Here is a 13527-nt window from a genome sequence, read left to right as displayed (position 1 = left end):
AGTGGAGGCAGAACCATAGCCATTGTGGGTAGCAGCCATTTTATTCTGGCAAGGGTATTTGTGGTTCCTGTTCCAGCCCAAACTGAGAGATGGGACTGAGCTTTTGAAGACTCTTGGACACAGGAAGCAGTTTAGTGTTTGCTCTGCTACTTTTGAGTGCTCTCAAAGCTCACTGTAACTACAGGAACTATTTTCTCCTGCATGACAGGGGTTCAGAACTGCAGCAGTGCTTGGCTTCAGAGACTTCTCTATGTTTCTGAGTGCCTCCTGATGATCAGTCCTCCATCAGAGATGAGCATGGTCAGAGGTGATCACAAGTTTTGGCTGGCTATCAAAGCCAGCCAAAATCTGTGAATCCTGAATTTGAATCCTGCATTTGTGAATACTCTTAGTGTAGCATCAAAGCATAGCACAGGTATACAGAATGTAGTTGTTCTTTTATTTTTTGTTCTTCAGTAATTTGCCAGTCCATGAAAGTTCTTACAAAGCCATTTTCTCTTGTATCTGGCGACCAGCTAGGCACACATTAGGAGGTTCACTGTGGAAATCCAGGAGCTAGCTCATTAGCGACATTAAAGTAGAATTGAGATTAGAAGAAAAGGCATGCCAGGGGCTGACCCTAGATACCATGATTTTTCAAAACTTCTCTGGGGCAGCCAGCAGGCTTTCGTGTTGGGATTAGATAAGTATTGTTAATTGAAATTCATAACTGGGATCCTTTGACCATGCCTCTTGCTTCCCCCCCACTCATCTCCCAATGCACCTGACAGGAAATTCAAAAGCAGATAAACATTTGCTGTTTACTCTGTATAGTTGCTCAAAGCTATGCAGCAATAGGGCATTTGTTTTTGTTTTTCTCAATCAATAAAATGAAGATGGGAGCTGGTAATAGTCAACTTTATTGCAGTTCTGTTTTTCCTGTTGCTTTTGTGGGATTATGAAACACCATTGTCAAAAGGGCAGCTGTTTTGTGCTTACTATCTCCCACAAGTAGTAAGGCAACTCCCTTCAGACTAGCACCATTGACTGCATTGGCTAGGGAGTTCAGCTTCACTGAGGGGGCAGAGTTCTTACATGTTCCCCCGTCTCTTCATGTGTTTATACTGAATGTCTGAAGAGAGCTCAGAGGACTGCAAATGTGTCTGTACTTGGCTTGTGGAAGGTTGACATTCTTTCAACTTACTTGTTCCGCCCTTAAGGTTTGTCTTATTCCTAAATCTGCACATGGTACCAACCCAGCAAGTGCTCAGATGGCAGGGATGAAGATTCAGCCAGTGGAAGTAGATAAAAATGGAAGCATTGATGTTGGTCATCTAAAGGCTATGGTACGTACAGTATGTTGCCCTTGTTTTTAATACATTCTTATAAGCTTCAGTTAATGTCTCTTTATTTTCAGTGGGTAGAAAAAATTATTCACTAATAGGCAAAAAAAACCCTTGCCATTTAAGAACGTACCTATAGCCAACAGGTACGGGCAGCTATAGTGAATGCACCAGGGGAGCAGGAGACCTGACCTCCTCTCCTAAAAATTTGTAAAAATGCAAACACAATTTGGGCTGGTCTTTCACAGTCCAATCCACTTCCTGTGTAGCTTGGAAGAATTTGGTAACATGCCTTCGAGCATATGATGAGTGGTGGCAACACCTGCCATCTCCAAAGATGGAGAATTACATTTTTGTATGTTTGTGGGTGTTCTAAGTTTGCTTCTTTTCTGTGTTACTACTGTTTCTACAGAGAATCTAACCTAGAAAATTATATTTTTCTCATTATTCATCCTAGAAATCTGTGTCAAATTTATTTTCACTAATTTCAAAGCCTTTCTATTGGTCAGTGTCATATGATGGTGAAGACAGCCTTTTGTGTTTCAAACTGGAGGTTATGTTCTATTTCTATTTTGGGTGCATTAACAGCTGAATCTGAAAATGCAATTTGCTGTAACATTAGACTGATTACAATAAATTGCTGTTGGAAAAAACAAACTTGACCTGCCCAAGATGCATGTTTTCAGCCTGCTATGCTTAAACCACTCCACTTAAGGAAAGGTGGGCATGGTAAATCAAAAATACAGAGCACAGAAATACACAAGAATATATTTCGCTTCCCACTGTTTTATCTTGTGCAAACTGAGACACTCCTCATGTCCCTTGGAGACTATTCTGCAGAATAATCAGTGCCATTATTCCACAACGTTTTTTGGAGTTTTTTTAGTGTATATTTTGCAAAGTGTTGCTGTACTTCACATATTCACAGAAACAGAAGCAAAAGAAAATGATTTACTATTGGAAACTTCACTAAAATTGCAAAGTAAATCAAACACATTTAAAGTGACTATCTGAACTATATGAACTGTCTTAATGTTGTTGCTTCCTCCCTGCTAAAACAAGATCAGCATAGCACATGTCTTGCTTCTGTTATTTTGGCAGATTGTAGGTGTTGCCAGCACTCACCATATGCTCAGAGGCACACATTACCAAATTCTTCCAAGCTACACAGGAAGTGGATTGGACTGTGAAAGTCCACCCAAACTGTATTTGCATGTTGACAAATTTTCAGAGAGGAATTGCTCAGAGAGGTCTGCTGCTACCCAGGCGCATTCACTGTAGCTGCCCAATTTCCCTGCTTTTTAAAGTTTGATAGAAACATCTGTTGGCTATAGGTACATTCTTAAACTGCAAGGGTTGTTTTGCCTGTTAGTGAATTTCTCTGCTTTTTAATCCGGGAGGTAAGAAATGGGATCCTGTGCAAATTTGCTGAGAATGGACTGATCATTGGCATGCTTATTGAGTTCAGTGGGATTTACCCCCTTGCAATCATGCTTAGGATAGGTGAAACTGACCATAGTGGGATGGGGAAGGGAGGAGGAAGGGCAGGGGTAGGGGAGGAGCAGGGAGGAGAGGAGGGGGTGGGAGCAGGGGGGAGGAGTAGGGCAGGTTTGATCATTTACATGCTTATTGAGTTCAGTGGAATTTATTCCTGTGCAACCATGCTTAGGATAGGTGAAACTGTCCACGGAAGAGGAGGAGAAGAGGGAGGGAGGGCTGAAGTGGGCACGGGAGGAGGAGGAAAGGAGAGAGGGGGAGGGGAAGGCAGGTCTGATCATTTGCATGCTTATTGAGTTCAATAGGATTTATTCTCGTGCAATCATGCTTAGAATAGTTGAAAGTGACTGAGGAGGAGGGGGGAGGGGACAGGAAAGGGGAGGAGATTGGAAGGGAATGGGGAGGGAGGGGCAAAGGAAGGAAGAGGAGGAGAAAGGGAGGGCAGCTTTGATCATTTGCATGCTTTTTGAGTTCAATGGGATTTACTCCTGTACCGTCATGATTAGGAAAAGTGAAACTGACCTGGGGGAGGGGCAGGGGGAGGAGGGGGGAGGGAAGCAGGAGGGGGAAGGGAGGGGAGGAGATTGGGTGGGTGGGCACTGTGCAGAGGGAAAGCCCCTTTCCTTTCCTAAAGGAAAACATTGTGAACAATATGGTGGTGGATAGATTAAGATGGTCTGCCCCCGGAGCCTAACGGCATCCACAGGATTCCTGAATGCCCAGGGGGAGTTCCCAGTAGATAGAGCAGGTGACCCTGTTGAAGCCTTTGTCATGCTGTGGAACAGCGAGGCACATCAGGCTCTGGACATGGTTGCCCCCGAGCGCCCTCTTCGGCATTGTGGAACCCGTTTTGCACCTTGGTACACCAGCGAGCTGAGGGCAATGAAACAGGCTGGACGACGGCTAGAGCGCAAGTGGCGAAAGATGTGCTGTGAGGCTGATCGGGCACGAGTAAAACATCATAACTCTGCCTACTGTGTTGCGGTGAGGGCGGTGAAGAAGGCCCCCTTCTCTGCCTCCATCGCATCCCCAATAGCTATCCAGTGGAGCTTTTCCGTATTGTCAGGATTCTGTTGACATCAACTCCAGGAAATGGAGTCTTAGACCCTTCGGAGGCCCGCTGTGAATTGTTTGCACTTTGAGGGTAAAGTTGCTCGCCTCTGTAGCAGTCTTGATGCCCCCTCCACATCTACTGTAGTCCCCAATGAGGTATCCAGTGCAACTTCTGCTGCAACTTCTTGGGAACGGTTTCAGTTGATGCAGCCTGATGACCTAGACAAGGTGCTTGCGATGATGCGGCCAGTAATGTGTCCTCTCGACCCTTGCCCTTCTTGGCTTATTAAAGCTTGCCGAGGGGGTTTGACGGAGTGGATCCAGAGTGTGGTCAACGCATCATTGCAGGAGGGAGTGGTTCCAGCCTCCTTGAAATAGGTGATGAACTGACCACTCCTGAAAAAGCCCACCCTGGACCCATTGGTTTGTGACAAATACCAACCAGTTGCAAATATCCCCTTTTTAGGGAAGGTGATTGAGAGGATTGTGGCGCAGCAATTGCAAGTACTCTTGGATGAAACAGATTATCTTGACCCATCCCAGTCCGGGTTCAGGCCTGGTTATGGGACTGAATCGGCCTTGGTCGCCCTCATGGATGACCTTTATCGGGAGAAGGACAGGCAGAGTGTGACCCTGTTATTCTTACTTGATCTCTCAGCGGCTTTTGATATCATTGACCATGGTATCCTTCTGGGCCGACTTGGTGAGATGGGTACTGGAGGCACTGTTTTACAGTGGTTCCAATCCTATCTCCAAGGTCGCTGTTGTTGTGCTGTGGGGTGCCGCAGGGTACCATCTTGTCCCCCATGCTGTTTAACATCTATATGAAGCCCTTGGGAGCAGTCATCAGGAGCTTTGGGGTGAGGTGTCAGCAGTATGCTGACGATACCCAGCTCTATTTCTCCACAACATCTGAATCGGGAGAGGCCGTGCATGCCCTGGACCTCTGCCTGGACTCGGTGGTGGCTGGATGAGGGCCAATAAACTGAATCTGAATCCCTGCAAGACGGAGGCGCTGTGGGTTGGTGGTTCCCGAGTTCAGATAATTGGTCAGTTGCCTGCTTTGGATGAGGTCGTACTCCCTCTGAAAGAGCAGGTCCATAGTCTGGGGGTGCTCCTGGATCCATCTTTGTTGCTAGAGGCCCAAGTGACCTCCGTGGCTAGGAGTGCCTTTTACTAGCTTCGGCTGATAAGACAGCTGTGGCCGTTTCTGGACTAGAATAGCCTGACCACTGTTGTGCACACACTGGTAACCTCCAGACTGGATTACTGTAATGCGCTCTATGTGGGGCTGCCCTTGAGGTTGATCCGGAAGTTGCAGCTGGTGCAAAATGCGGCGGCGAGACTGCTCACTGGGGCAGGGTATTGCCAACATGTCACCCTGCTGCTGAAAGAATTGCACTGGCTGCCCATTTGCTACCGGGCCAAGTTCAAGGTTCTAGTTCTGGTGTACAAAGCCCTATACAGCTTGGGACCAGGATACCTGAAAGACCGTCCTACCCCTTATATACCCAGTCAATAACTGTGCTCTGAAGGTGAGGGCCTCCTGCAGATACCATCTTATCAGGAGGTCCGTTCTGCACAACATAGGAAACGGACCTTTAGTGTGGTGGCACCTACCCTGTGGTATTCCCTCCCCTTAAATATTAGGCAGGCTCCATCTCTGTTATCTTTTCAGCGCCTATTGAAGACTTTCCTCTTTCAACAAGCCTTTTAAGTTAAGACCTATCCCAGTCTGCGTTTGTGTTGGAATTGATTTTAATATTTTTTTAAAAAAACCTTTCCCCCCTAAACAATGCTTTTTTTTAACCCTTTTTATTTAAGATGTTTTTAAAGCTCTTTTAAAGAATGTTTTTAAAGCTGTTTTGTTTTAATGTATTTTAAGGTCTGTTTTTATGATGTTTTAAAGTGTTTTTACAGCTTTTGTTTGGCACCCTGGGCTCCTGCTGGGAGGAAGGGCAGGATATAAATTAAATAATAAATAAATAAAATAAAAATATCATTGTTTTTCCAGGGTTTCCCCCACTTTTTTTATTCTACAACAGGCACATTTAGCCTCCCACCCAGATTTAACCAAAGCTGTGACTGGCCACATCCACACCAGACCTTTATTTCATGGCTTCCCCCAAAGAATCCTAGGAAGTGGAGTTTGTTAAGGATGCTGACAGTTTCTAGAAGATGTCCTGTTCCCCTCACAGAGCTACAATCCACAGAAGAGGGGCTGATTGTTAAACCACTCTGGCCACTGGAGCTCTGTCAAGGGAACAGAAGTTTCCTAACAACTCTCAGCACCCTCCACATACTATGCTTCCTAGGATTCTTTAGGGGAAGCCAGAACTGTCTAAAATGAAATAAAGGTCTGGCATGGGTGTGGCCCCCTGATTAGCCAAGCCATACTGCTGTGAGTCTGGCTTTTAGAACACTGACGGTTCTTACTGAGCATGCCTGATGCAGTAATAGACGTCAATGTTAAATTTCTTAAATTAATTAAAAATCAGCGATGCATTTTTTTAACTTTTAAACTGCAGAGTATGGGGCAAGGTCAGTATTAGGATTACAGGTACTCTGTGCACATGGCTGATTTTTAATTAATTTCAACAAATTATGAGACCACTGACTGAAAAAGGTCCAACAGTGGTCTGGATTTTTCCCCTTGTTTTACACTCTGCACTCTCGATTCTGTCTGATTGTTTTGTGTATCGCCATGTTAAGCAAATGTTTCTGAGTTCAGGACTATATGTTTTGTAAGTTTTGTTTTGAAATGAGTTTATGGGAACATTATAATGGCATGGGGGTATTTTCAATTTAATATTGCGGAATGCAAAAAATCCATGCTGTATAACACAGTGGAAAAATATATTTAGCCTTATTAGCCAAAATGTTAAACAAAACTGAAATACATAGCTTTATTTGTTACATTTGTAACTATCTTATTTTGAGAATCAGCTCTGTCGTGTGTTTTTTATGGTTTTTCCGCACTTTACTAGCATACTATTTGAGTAGTAAGTAGAGAACAAGAAAGCAGATTATAAACAACTGCAATCTACTGAGTGTTTGGTACATCAAACAGCAGAGTCAGTGAAGCATGCTGTTTCTCTTAGTCAGGACACTCTGTCCGTTTTTCCCCTGACATGTGGGGAAAGACGGTAAATGCTTTGATTTCCCTGACCTTTCACATTTTTTTTTCATTTTTCTCATTTCTGAAGGTGGATAAGCACAAGGAAAACCTAGCAGCTATCATGATCACATACCCATCCACTAATGGTGTCTTTGAAGAGGGTATTAGCGATGTGTGTGACTTGATTCACAAACATGGAGGCCAAGTTTACCTAGATGGAGCAAATATGAATGCTCAGGTGGGAAACGGGTTTACAAGCTCTTTGTGTTAATATAGATTTCCCCACACCCAAATTAGTAAGAACTGCAAGTGGTGGGTTTGAACTTCTGGGGGCTGGTTGCAGTTTCATCGGGTGATTTTCATAGGTGAGCAGAGATTTGTCACTTTCAAACCCAACATTCTAGCCCCTGAATCATGTTTCTCACTGAATCTTCTGATCGCACTTTTAAAAAAGTGCTCTTTTTGTACAGTTTTAACAATGCATAACAATTGACTGGGCTTAAGTCAATGCATCACACTATGAATCTTGTTATTACACAACAACAACAATAATAATGGATCTCTTCTCTGGGCTTTCCACAAAATGTGGCTTTAGAATTTTCATTCATATAGGTAAAAAAAAAAGAGAGACATTGAAATTCACATTCATGGTTATTTTCAACTTTTAATATACTTAAATTTAAAGTGGGTGTTTTTATTAATAATTGTTGATTGATCTTTAAAAAAACAAAACATAGCAAAATATTAATCTATTTTTTTCATTACCAGACTTAATTTTGAAATCCTAAATGGACATGTATTTGACTCACTTATTTGTCCCCTTAAACCCTTGGCTTTTGTATTTGAAACTTTTCATTTTATTTCTCTGATAGGTTGGCCTGTGCCGTCCTGGAGACTATGGGTCAGATGTCTCTCATTTAAACCTTCACAAAACTTTTTGCATTCCTCATGGAGGAGGAGGACCTGGAATGGGACCGATTGGAGTGTTAGTAACTGGCTCTTGCGACAAGAGCATTTTCTCTCTCTTCAGTTTTGTACTTTAAGAGATCCAGTGCTGTTAAAAAAGGGAGAGCGATATTGATATGGAATAGGCAGTACAGTCTGTACCTGTACCTGCTCCATGGAAATTTCTGGGCTAAGTAGACATAATGGGTCACTCCTGACAAGCCATCCTGAAAGCATTGCTTATGCTTGCACTCCTTTTGTAGACTGATACTAGCATTCTCAGGGATTGGTTGCATTCATGTTCTGGGGGCCAAAATAATTTGCTGTCCCTTCTTAAGAACTGGACGAGAGCCAGTGTGGTGTAGTGGTTAAGGTGCTGGACTACGACCTGGGAGACCAGGGTTCGAATCCCCACACAGCCATGAAGCTCACTGGGTGACCTTGGGCCAGTCACTGCCTCTCAGCCTCAGAGGGAGGCAATGGTAAGCCCCCTCTGAATACTGCTTACCATGAAAACCCTATTCATGGGGTCACCATAAGTCGGGATCGACTTGAAGGTAGTCCATTTCCATTCTTTTTCTTAAGAATTGACTAATGATGACTGTTTATGGATACAAAGATGGAAAGCTACACCCTGTTTAAGAGCTTATGAAGGTTTGGTAAGGATTGTTTTGTTCATTTAAAGAACCTTCGTTTTATTTTTGGAGTTCATAGTGGGATTGAATGTATTTAAGTGGAACATTTTCCTTGGATATGGGACTAATGTTAACATGCTTTTCTAAAACATTTAAACTAGTTTTAAAATGATGATGATGATGATGCAGTGGAAGAGGAGTTTAATTTATAAACTCTTTTTTGTTCCATTTTAGGAAGAAGCATTTGGCTCCCTTCCTGCCTAGCCACCCTGTCATTGCATTACAACATAAGGATTCCAGTCCATTGGGAACAATCAGTGCTGCCCCTTGGGGATCCAGTGCTATATTGCCTATTTCCTGGGCTTACATCAAGGTATTTTTGTGTGTGTGATGCCTCCCCCATCCCCACTGCAACATTTTCACACACCAATAGTATAGCACCTGTGTATGATTCTAATTGTAAGCACCTAGAAATCTGAGTGATGGAGCTTTCACAGCTGCTCCCCACTGCAGGTCCCTACAAAGGCCATTCCAGAGGGCTGGTGGTCAGTGACTTGGATGTGGTGCAGGGAGATGTAGTAGGGTGAAAATTGGGAGTGCCAATCAGGCAAGATGCTCTAATGGATTTTCACTAATTCCCCATGCATCATCTCTCATGCTCTTCTGGAGGGTTTCCTGATTCTCCAGAGTGGCATTTGGGTGGGTGTGCGTGCAGCGGGCTGCAATGGAAAAGATGGGGTGGGAAGCATCCATTGCATAAGCAACCTTCTGTTTATATGACTCTGGATTCAAACCAATACATTTCCCCAGTGCATCAAATTCTGGAAACTTGACAATGAAAATTCAGGGGTGTTAGTCATGTTTACTCACACAATCTGACTAGCTAAAGTTGTAAAGTTGCCCAGTTATGTTCATTCTGGAAATATTCCATGCTGGGGAAGGGGCTAAAATTAAGATGCAGAACATCCCAGGCTCAATCCCTGTATCTCCAGTTGAAAGAATCAGGTCATAGGTGATGGGAAAGACATCTGCAGGAGAGCTGCTGCAGGTCAGAGAAGACAATGCTAGGCTGGATGGACCAATGGTCTGACCTGGTGCAAGGCAGCTTCATGCGCCTTTTCAAAACTGGTTGGGACAGTGAACAAAATCACTCACCTTCTTATCTTGATGATACTTAGTGCTGTCATCTATCATTACCATTTTGCGGTCATGGGCAAATAGGATCCTGCAAGATTTGTTTGTTTCTATATAACTGTCCAATAAAACTCCATGGATAAAGGAAGAGTCACCCTTTTGGGGGTTTTCTGGAATCCATACTCTATCTTTATCCATGAAGTTTAATTTATTTATTTAATTTGAAAGATTCATAGAAACAATCCTCTTCCTTGAATTTAATTGCAGTATGCATATTATTACTCCCATGACCTCAAACAAGGGTACTAAATACCTTAATAAGTTGACTTGCACAGCAGATTTTTTTGTTTACATTCATTTAAGACTGATAAGGTTTCTTGAATGAGATGTCTGAGGAAGTACACATAACACACTCTATAAATAATGACTTAACCTCCATGGACTGCTACTCCATTTCCAAATGGTATAGAGAACTAGCTACTCATTGCAGATTTCCAGTGTTGCTTTCTAAGGTAACAACAAGAGATGGCTTTGAGGGCACAGTGCCCACTTTTAAACATTTCCTTTGATAGAGGATTTCTCCCTCATATCAAGGTGGGGAGTGTTTTTTTCACCTTGTTCTTCATTCTTATTGTTTGTTGTTTATCCTTCAGATGATGGGAGGAAAAGGCCTTAAGCACGCATCTGAGATTGCAATACTAAATGCTAACTACATGGCAAAGAGGCTAGAGAAGCACTACAAAGTCCTTTTTAGAGGAGCCAGAGGCAAGTATTTTTGGCTCAAATGATTTTCTGCCCAACATGTTTTCCATAGTCCCATTGTAAATTGATGTGCACCAAAAATGAGGGAGTTTGACCAGTTTTTGCCTGGAGGCAAGAGTAATTTTCCCTTTGGAAAATCCATCTACACAAATAAGGTGAAGAATTCCAATATGCAGACTAACTTATGACAAAGTGCAACAAAAATGGGACGCCCCCCCCAAAAAACCCCTCCAAAGCAGGAGCATAAACAAACAAAAAACAGTGGGGTATGTTTATTCATTCAGTGTGTTTCGGACTCTATTGGTCCTTCTTCAAAGAAATTTAAAATCAATTATTTTATTTTTACTTGTGGAACTGAATGGTATATAGTATATAAATCTCACAAGAAACAGTGTATATAAAAGTCATAATAGATTTAAAAAGCAGAGCAATAATTTATTATGAGAGGGTTGCTCCTGCTGTCAGACTAACCCATGCCAAGCTACAGTGGTGCACGATCCCCTCCCACCGGCAGAAAGAATGTAATTGTATCAGTCCGTCTATTCAGCCCAGCACTGGACCTGATCAACCACTGGCTTGCACACCAATGCGTTGTAAAAAGCCTTTGTGTTACCTCCAATCTGTCCTTTGCATTGACACTGGCTTCATTTGGATGTAACAATAAACTGTTTTAACGTTATGAGAGGGAGCAGGCAAACCCTGGGCTCATGAGCTCTATTGCTCGTCCTCCCCTTGTGGTGTGACCTTGGGGAAATTGGAAGTGAATGCTTCTGATCTCCAGATGATGGCACAGGAGCAGAGTGGGAAGCTAAAGACTCTTAAGGCTTGTGCATGTAAGAACATACACTGCCTTGCAACAGTAATCAGACCCCTGACCAATGCTCTTATATTACTGAATTACAAATGGTACATTGTAATTTTGTTCTGTATGATATTTTATTTTGAAACACTGAAACTCAAAATCAATTATTGTAAGGTGACATTGGTTTTACATTGGGAAAAGTTTGTTAAGAAACAAAAAATTGAAACATGTTGCTTGCAGCAGAGAAGCTGGGGAAAGTAAAGTTGGCTGGAGTGATCCAGACGACGGTGTCTTATAAATGGAGTCAACTATACAGGAAAGTCAATTTTCCAAATGAAATTTAATGTACAAGAAACAGGCCACTGGGTTATAAATGTCTAACAGTTACAGAAAATAAAGCTACCTTGTGCCAATATTTCAGTTTTCTAGTGGTATAAATCTGTTATAAAACTTTCATATGCAGGTTATGTAGCTCACGAATTTATTTTGGACACCCGTCCTTTCAAGAAAACAGCCAATATTGAAGCTGTGGATGTTGCAAAACGGCTTCAGGATTATGGTAAGATGTCATATGGGCAGGGTTTTTCTGTTTTCCACAATTAAAACTTGCTTAGGATTCAATCCTGTAGTGATGTTGGTAAGAATTATTAAGGTGGCTTAACCAGCTCATCCAATTCCTTGCGGACTCCTGCCCTGCATTTTGCCCCCAGGCAAAATGGAGTGGAGGAATGCTCTGCATTTCTGTGTCATTTCTACTCTCCATTTTTCTTTATTACCATTTCATTGGAAACAATTGGAGGTAAAGTTTGGGGGCTGGTCAGGGAATCAGGAGAGCCCCTTCTCAATATGCCTCTCTTTGGTCCTACTAACATTGATGTTGCAGGTTTTAGTAGCTGCTACAAGCTGTGAATACATACTGGGAGAGAATATATAGTGTACTTCTGCAAAGACCTGTTTTTCCATCATGAAAAAAAATTGGTTAGTAATTGGGCTTTGTAGATGGTCTTGTGTACTGAGGAAGAATATACTGTGTTATGCTGAAGAACTCTGAAAATGTGCTCTTAAAGCTCTTTAGATGTTAAAGTTTTTGGAAGTGTGGGGATATATTTTCTGTTGGCTCTTCAGTCCAACAATAAGAATTTTGTGTTTGCCAGGATTCCATGCTCCAACAATGTCCTGGCCAGTGGCAGGGACTCTTATGATTGAACCAACAGAGTCTGAAGACAAGGCAGAACTAGACAGATTTTGTGATGCAATGATCAACATTCGACAAGAAATTGCTGATATAGAGGAAGGAAGGATGGATTCTCGAGTTAACCCATTAAAGGTAAGTTGAAAGCAGGATTTCCTTTAACAAGTTGATCCCTTATCAAGATCCTGAAAATACTTTGAAGTAAACTGCTAGTTGTGGATGATGGGGGTAAATCTGCACACTTTATATTTGATACTATAGTCCCTAGGACTCTGCAGTTTACCATAATAAAAAGGAATAAAACTAGTATTTATTTTTTTGCTGTTATGTCTTATAGCATAGGCCCCAATGTTCCCATTGCAGTATGTTATAGGCATATGGCCCCACTTAATTTTTAATGGCATCTGCTCAAAAACCTCTCAGACTTGCTGGCCCCTATCCAGAGAGTTAGCCACACTTAACTCATTGAAATCAATGGGCCTCAATTTTGTTATTAATTGGTTATTGATTTCAAGAGGACTTAGCCCATCTTTTATCTTAGCTGAGTAATTGAATTATATTCTTTTGTATATTTAACTTGATTTTGTTGACTTAGATGTCACCACATACCTTGTCCTGTATTGCTGCTCCTAACTGGGATCGTCCTTACTCTAGAGAAGTAGCTGTTTTCCCACTCGTAAGTAATAAGCTATATTGGAAGCATTCCTAATTATCATTTGAGTAACTAGATTTTATTAGAGACAGCATTTCTAATGGAAAATATTAGGAATTTTCTAGCCAGCCTTCAAACAATCATATACATCAGATTTGCCAAAAAGAGATGACATTAAATGAGCCAGTGGAGGATTCCTCCCCATCCCCAGAAAATACCTGCTTCAGAAGAGGATCTTTCTAATGGACTTTCTAGAGGAATCTCCCTCTTCCTTCCTGCTACAGTCTTGATAATTATCAGCCATCCTAGCTGATGCTTCTTGCTTTTGAAATAATTAAATATTAAGGCACCCTTAAGTCTGCAGTTTGGGTGCCTGTGGAGCCAGAAAATGTCATCCCTAACTGGAATTTGGCAA

At 42.2% G+C, this 13527-nt stretch overlaps 1 protein-coding gene across 1 annotated transcript in view; it reads left to right on the top strand.

Moving 5' to 3' along the window:
- Nucleotides 1-13527, top strand: part of GLDC (glycine decarboxylase) — a 50959-nt gene that overhangs the window by 36340 nt on the left and 1092 nt on the right. The window contains exons 17-24 of the mRNA XM_061629509.1: nucleotides 1200-1325; nucleotides 7079-7228; nucleotides 7863-7975; nucleotides 8805-8943; nucleotides 10358-10469; nucleotides 11732-11827; nucleotides 12423-12595; nucleotides 13056-13136. Coding sequence (XP_061485493.1) covers nucleotides 1200-1325; nucleotides 7079-7228; nucleotides 7863-7975; nucleotides 8805-8943; nucleotides 10358-10469; nucleotides 11732-11827; nucleotides 12423-12595; nucleotides 13056-13136 — 990 coding nt within the window. The remainder of the gene's footprint in view (nucleotides 1-1199; nucleotides 1326-7078; nucleotides 7229-7862; nucleotides 7976-8804; nucleotides 8944-10357; nucleotides 10470-11731; nucleotides 11828-12422; nucleotides 12596-13055; nucleotides 13137-13527) is intronic.

This window comes from Rhineura floridana, chromosome 1, assembly GCF_030035675.1.
Source record: "Rhineura floridana isolate rRhiFlo1 chromosome 1, rRhiFlo1.hap2, whole genome shotgun sequence".
In the NCBI taxonomy this organism is placed as follows: Eukaryota; Metazoa; Chordata; class Lepidosauria; order Squamata; family Rhineuridae; genus Rhineura; species Rhineura floridana.
The sequence above is the reverse complement of the archived record's forward strand: the minus strand, read 5'-3'. Positions and strand labels throughout refer to the sequence as shown.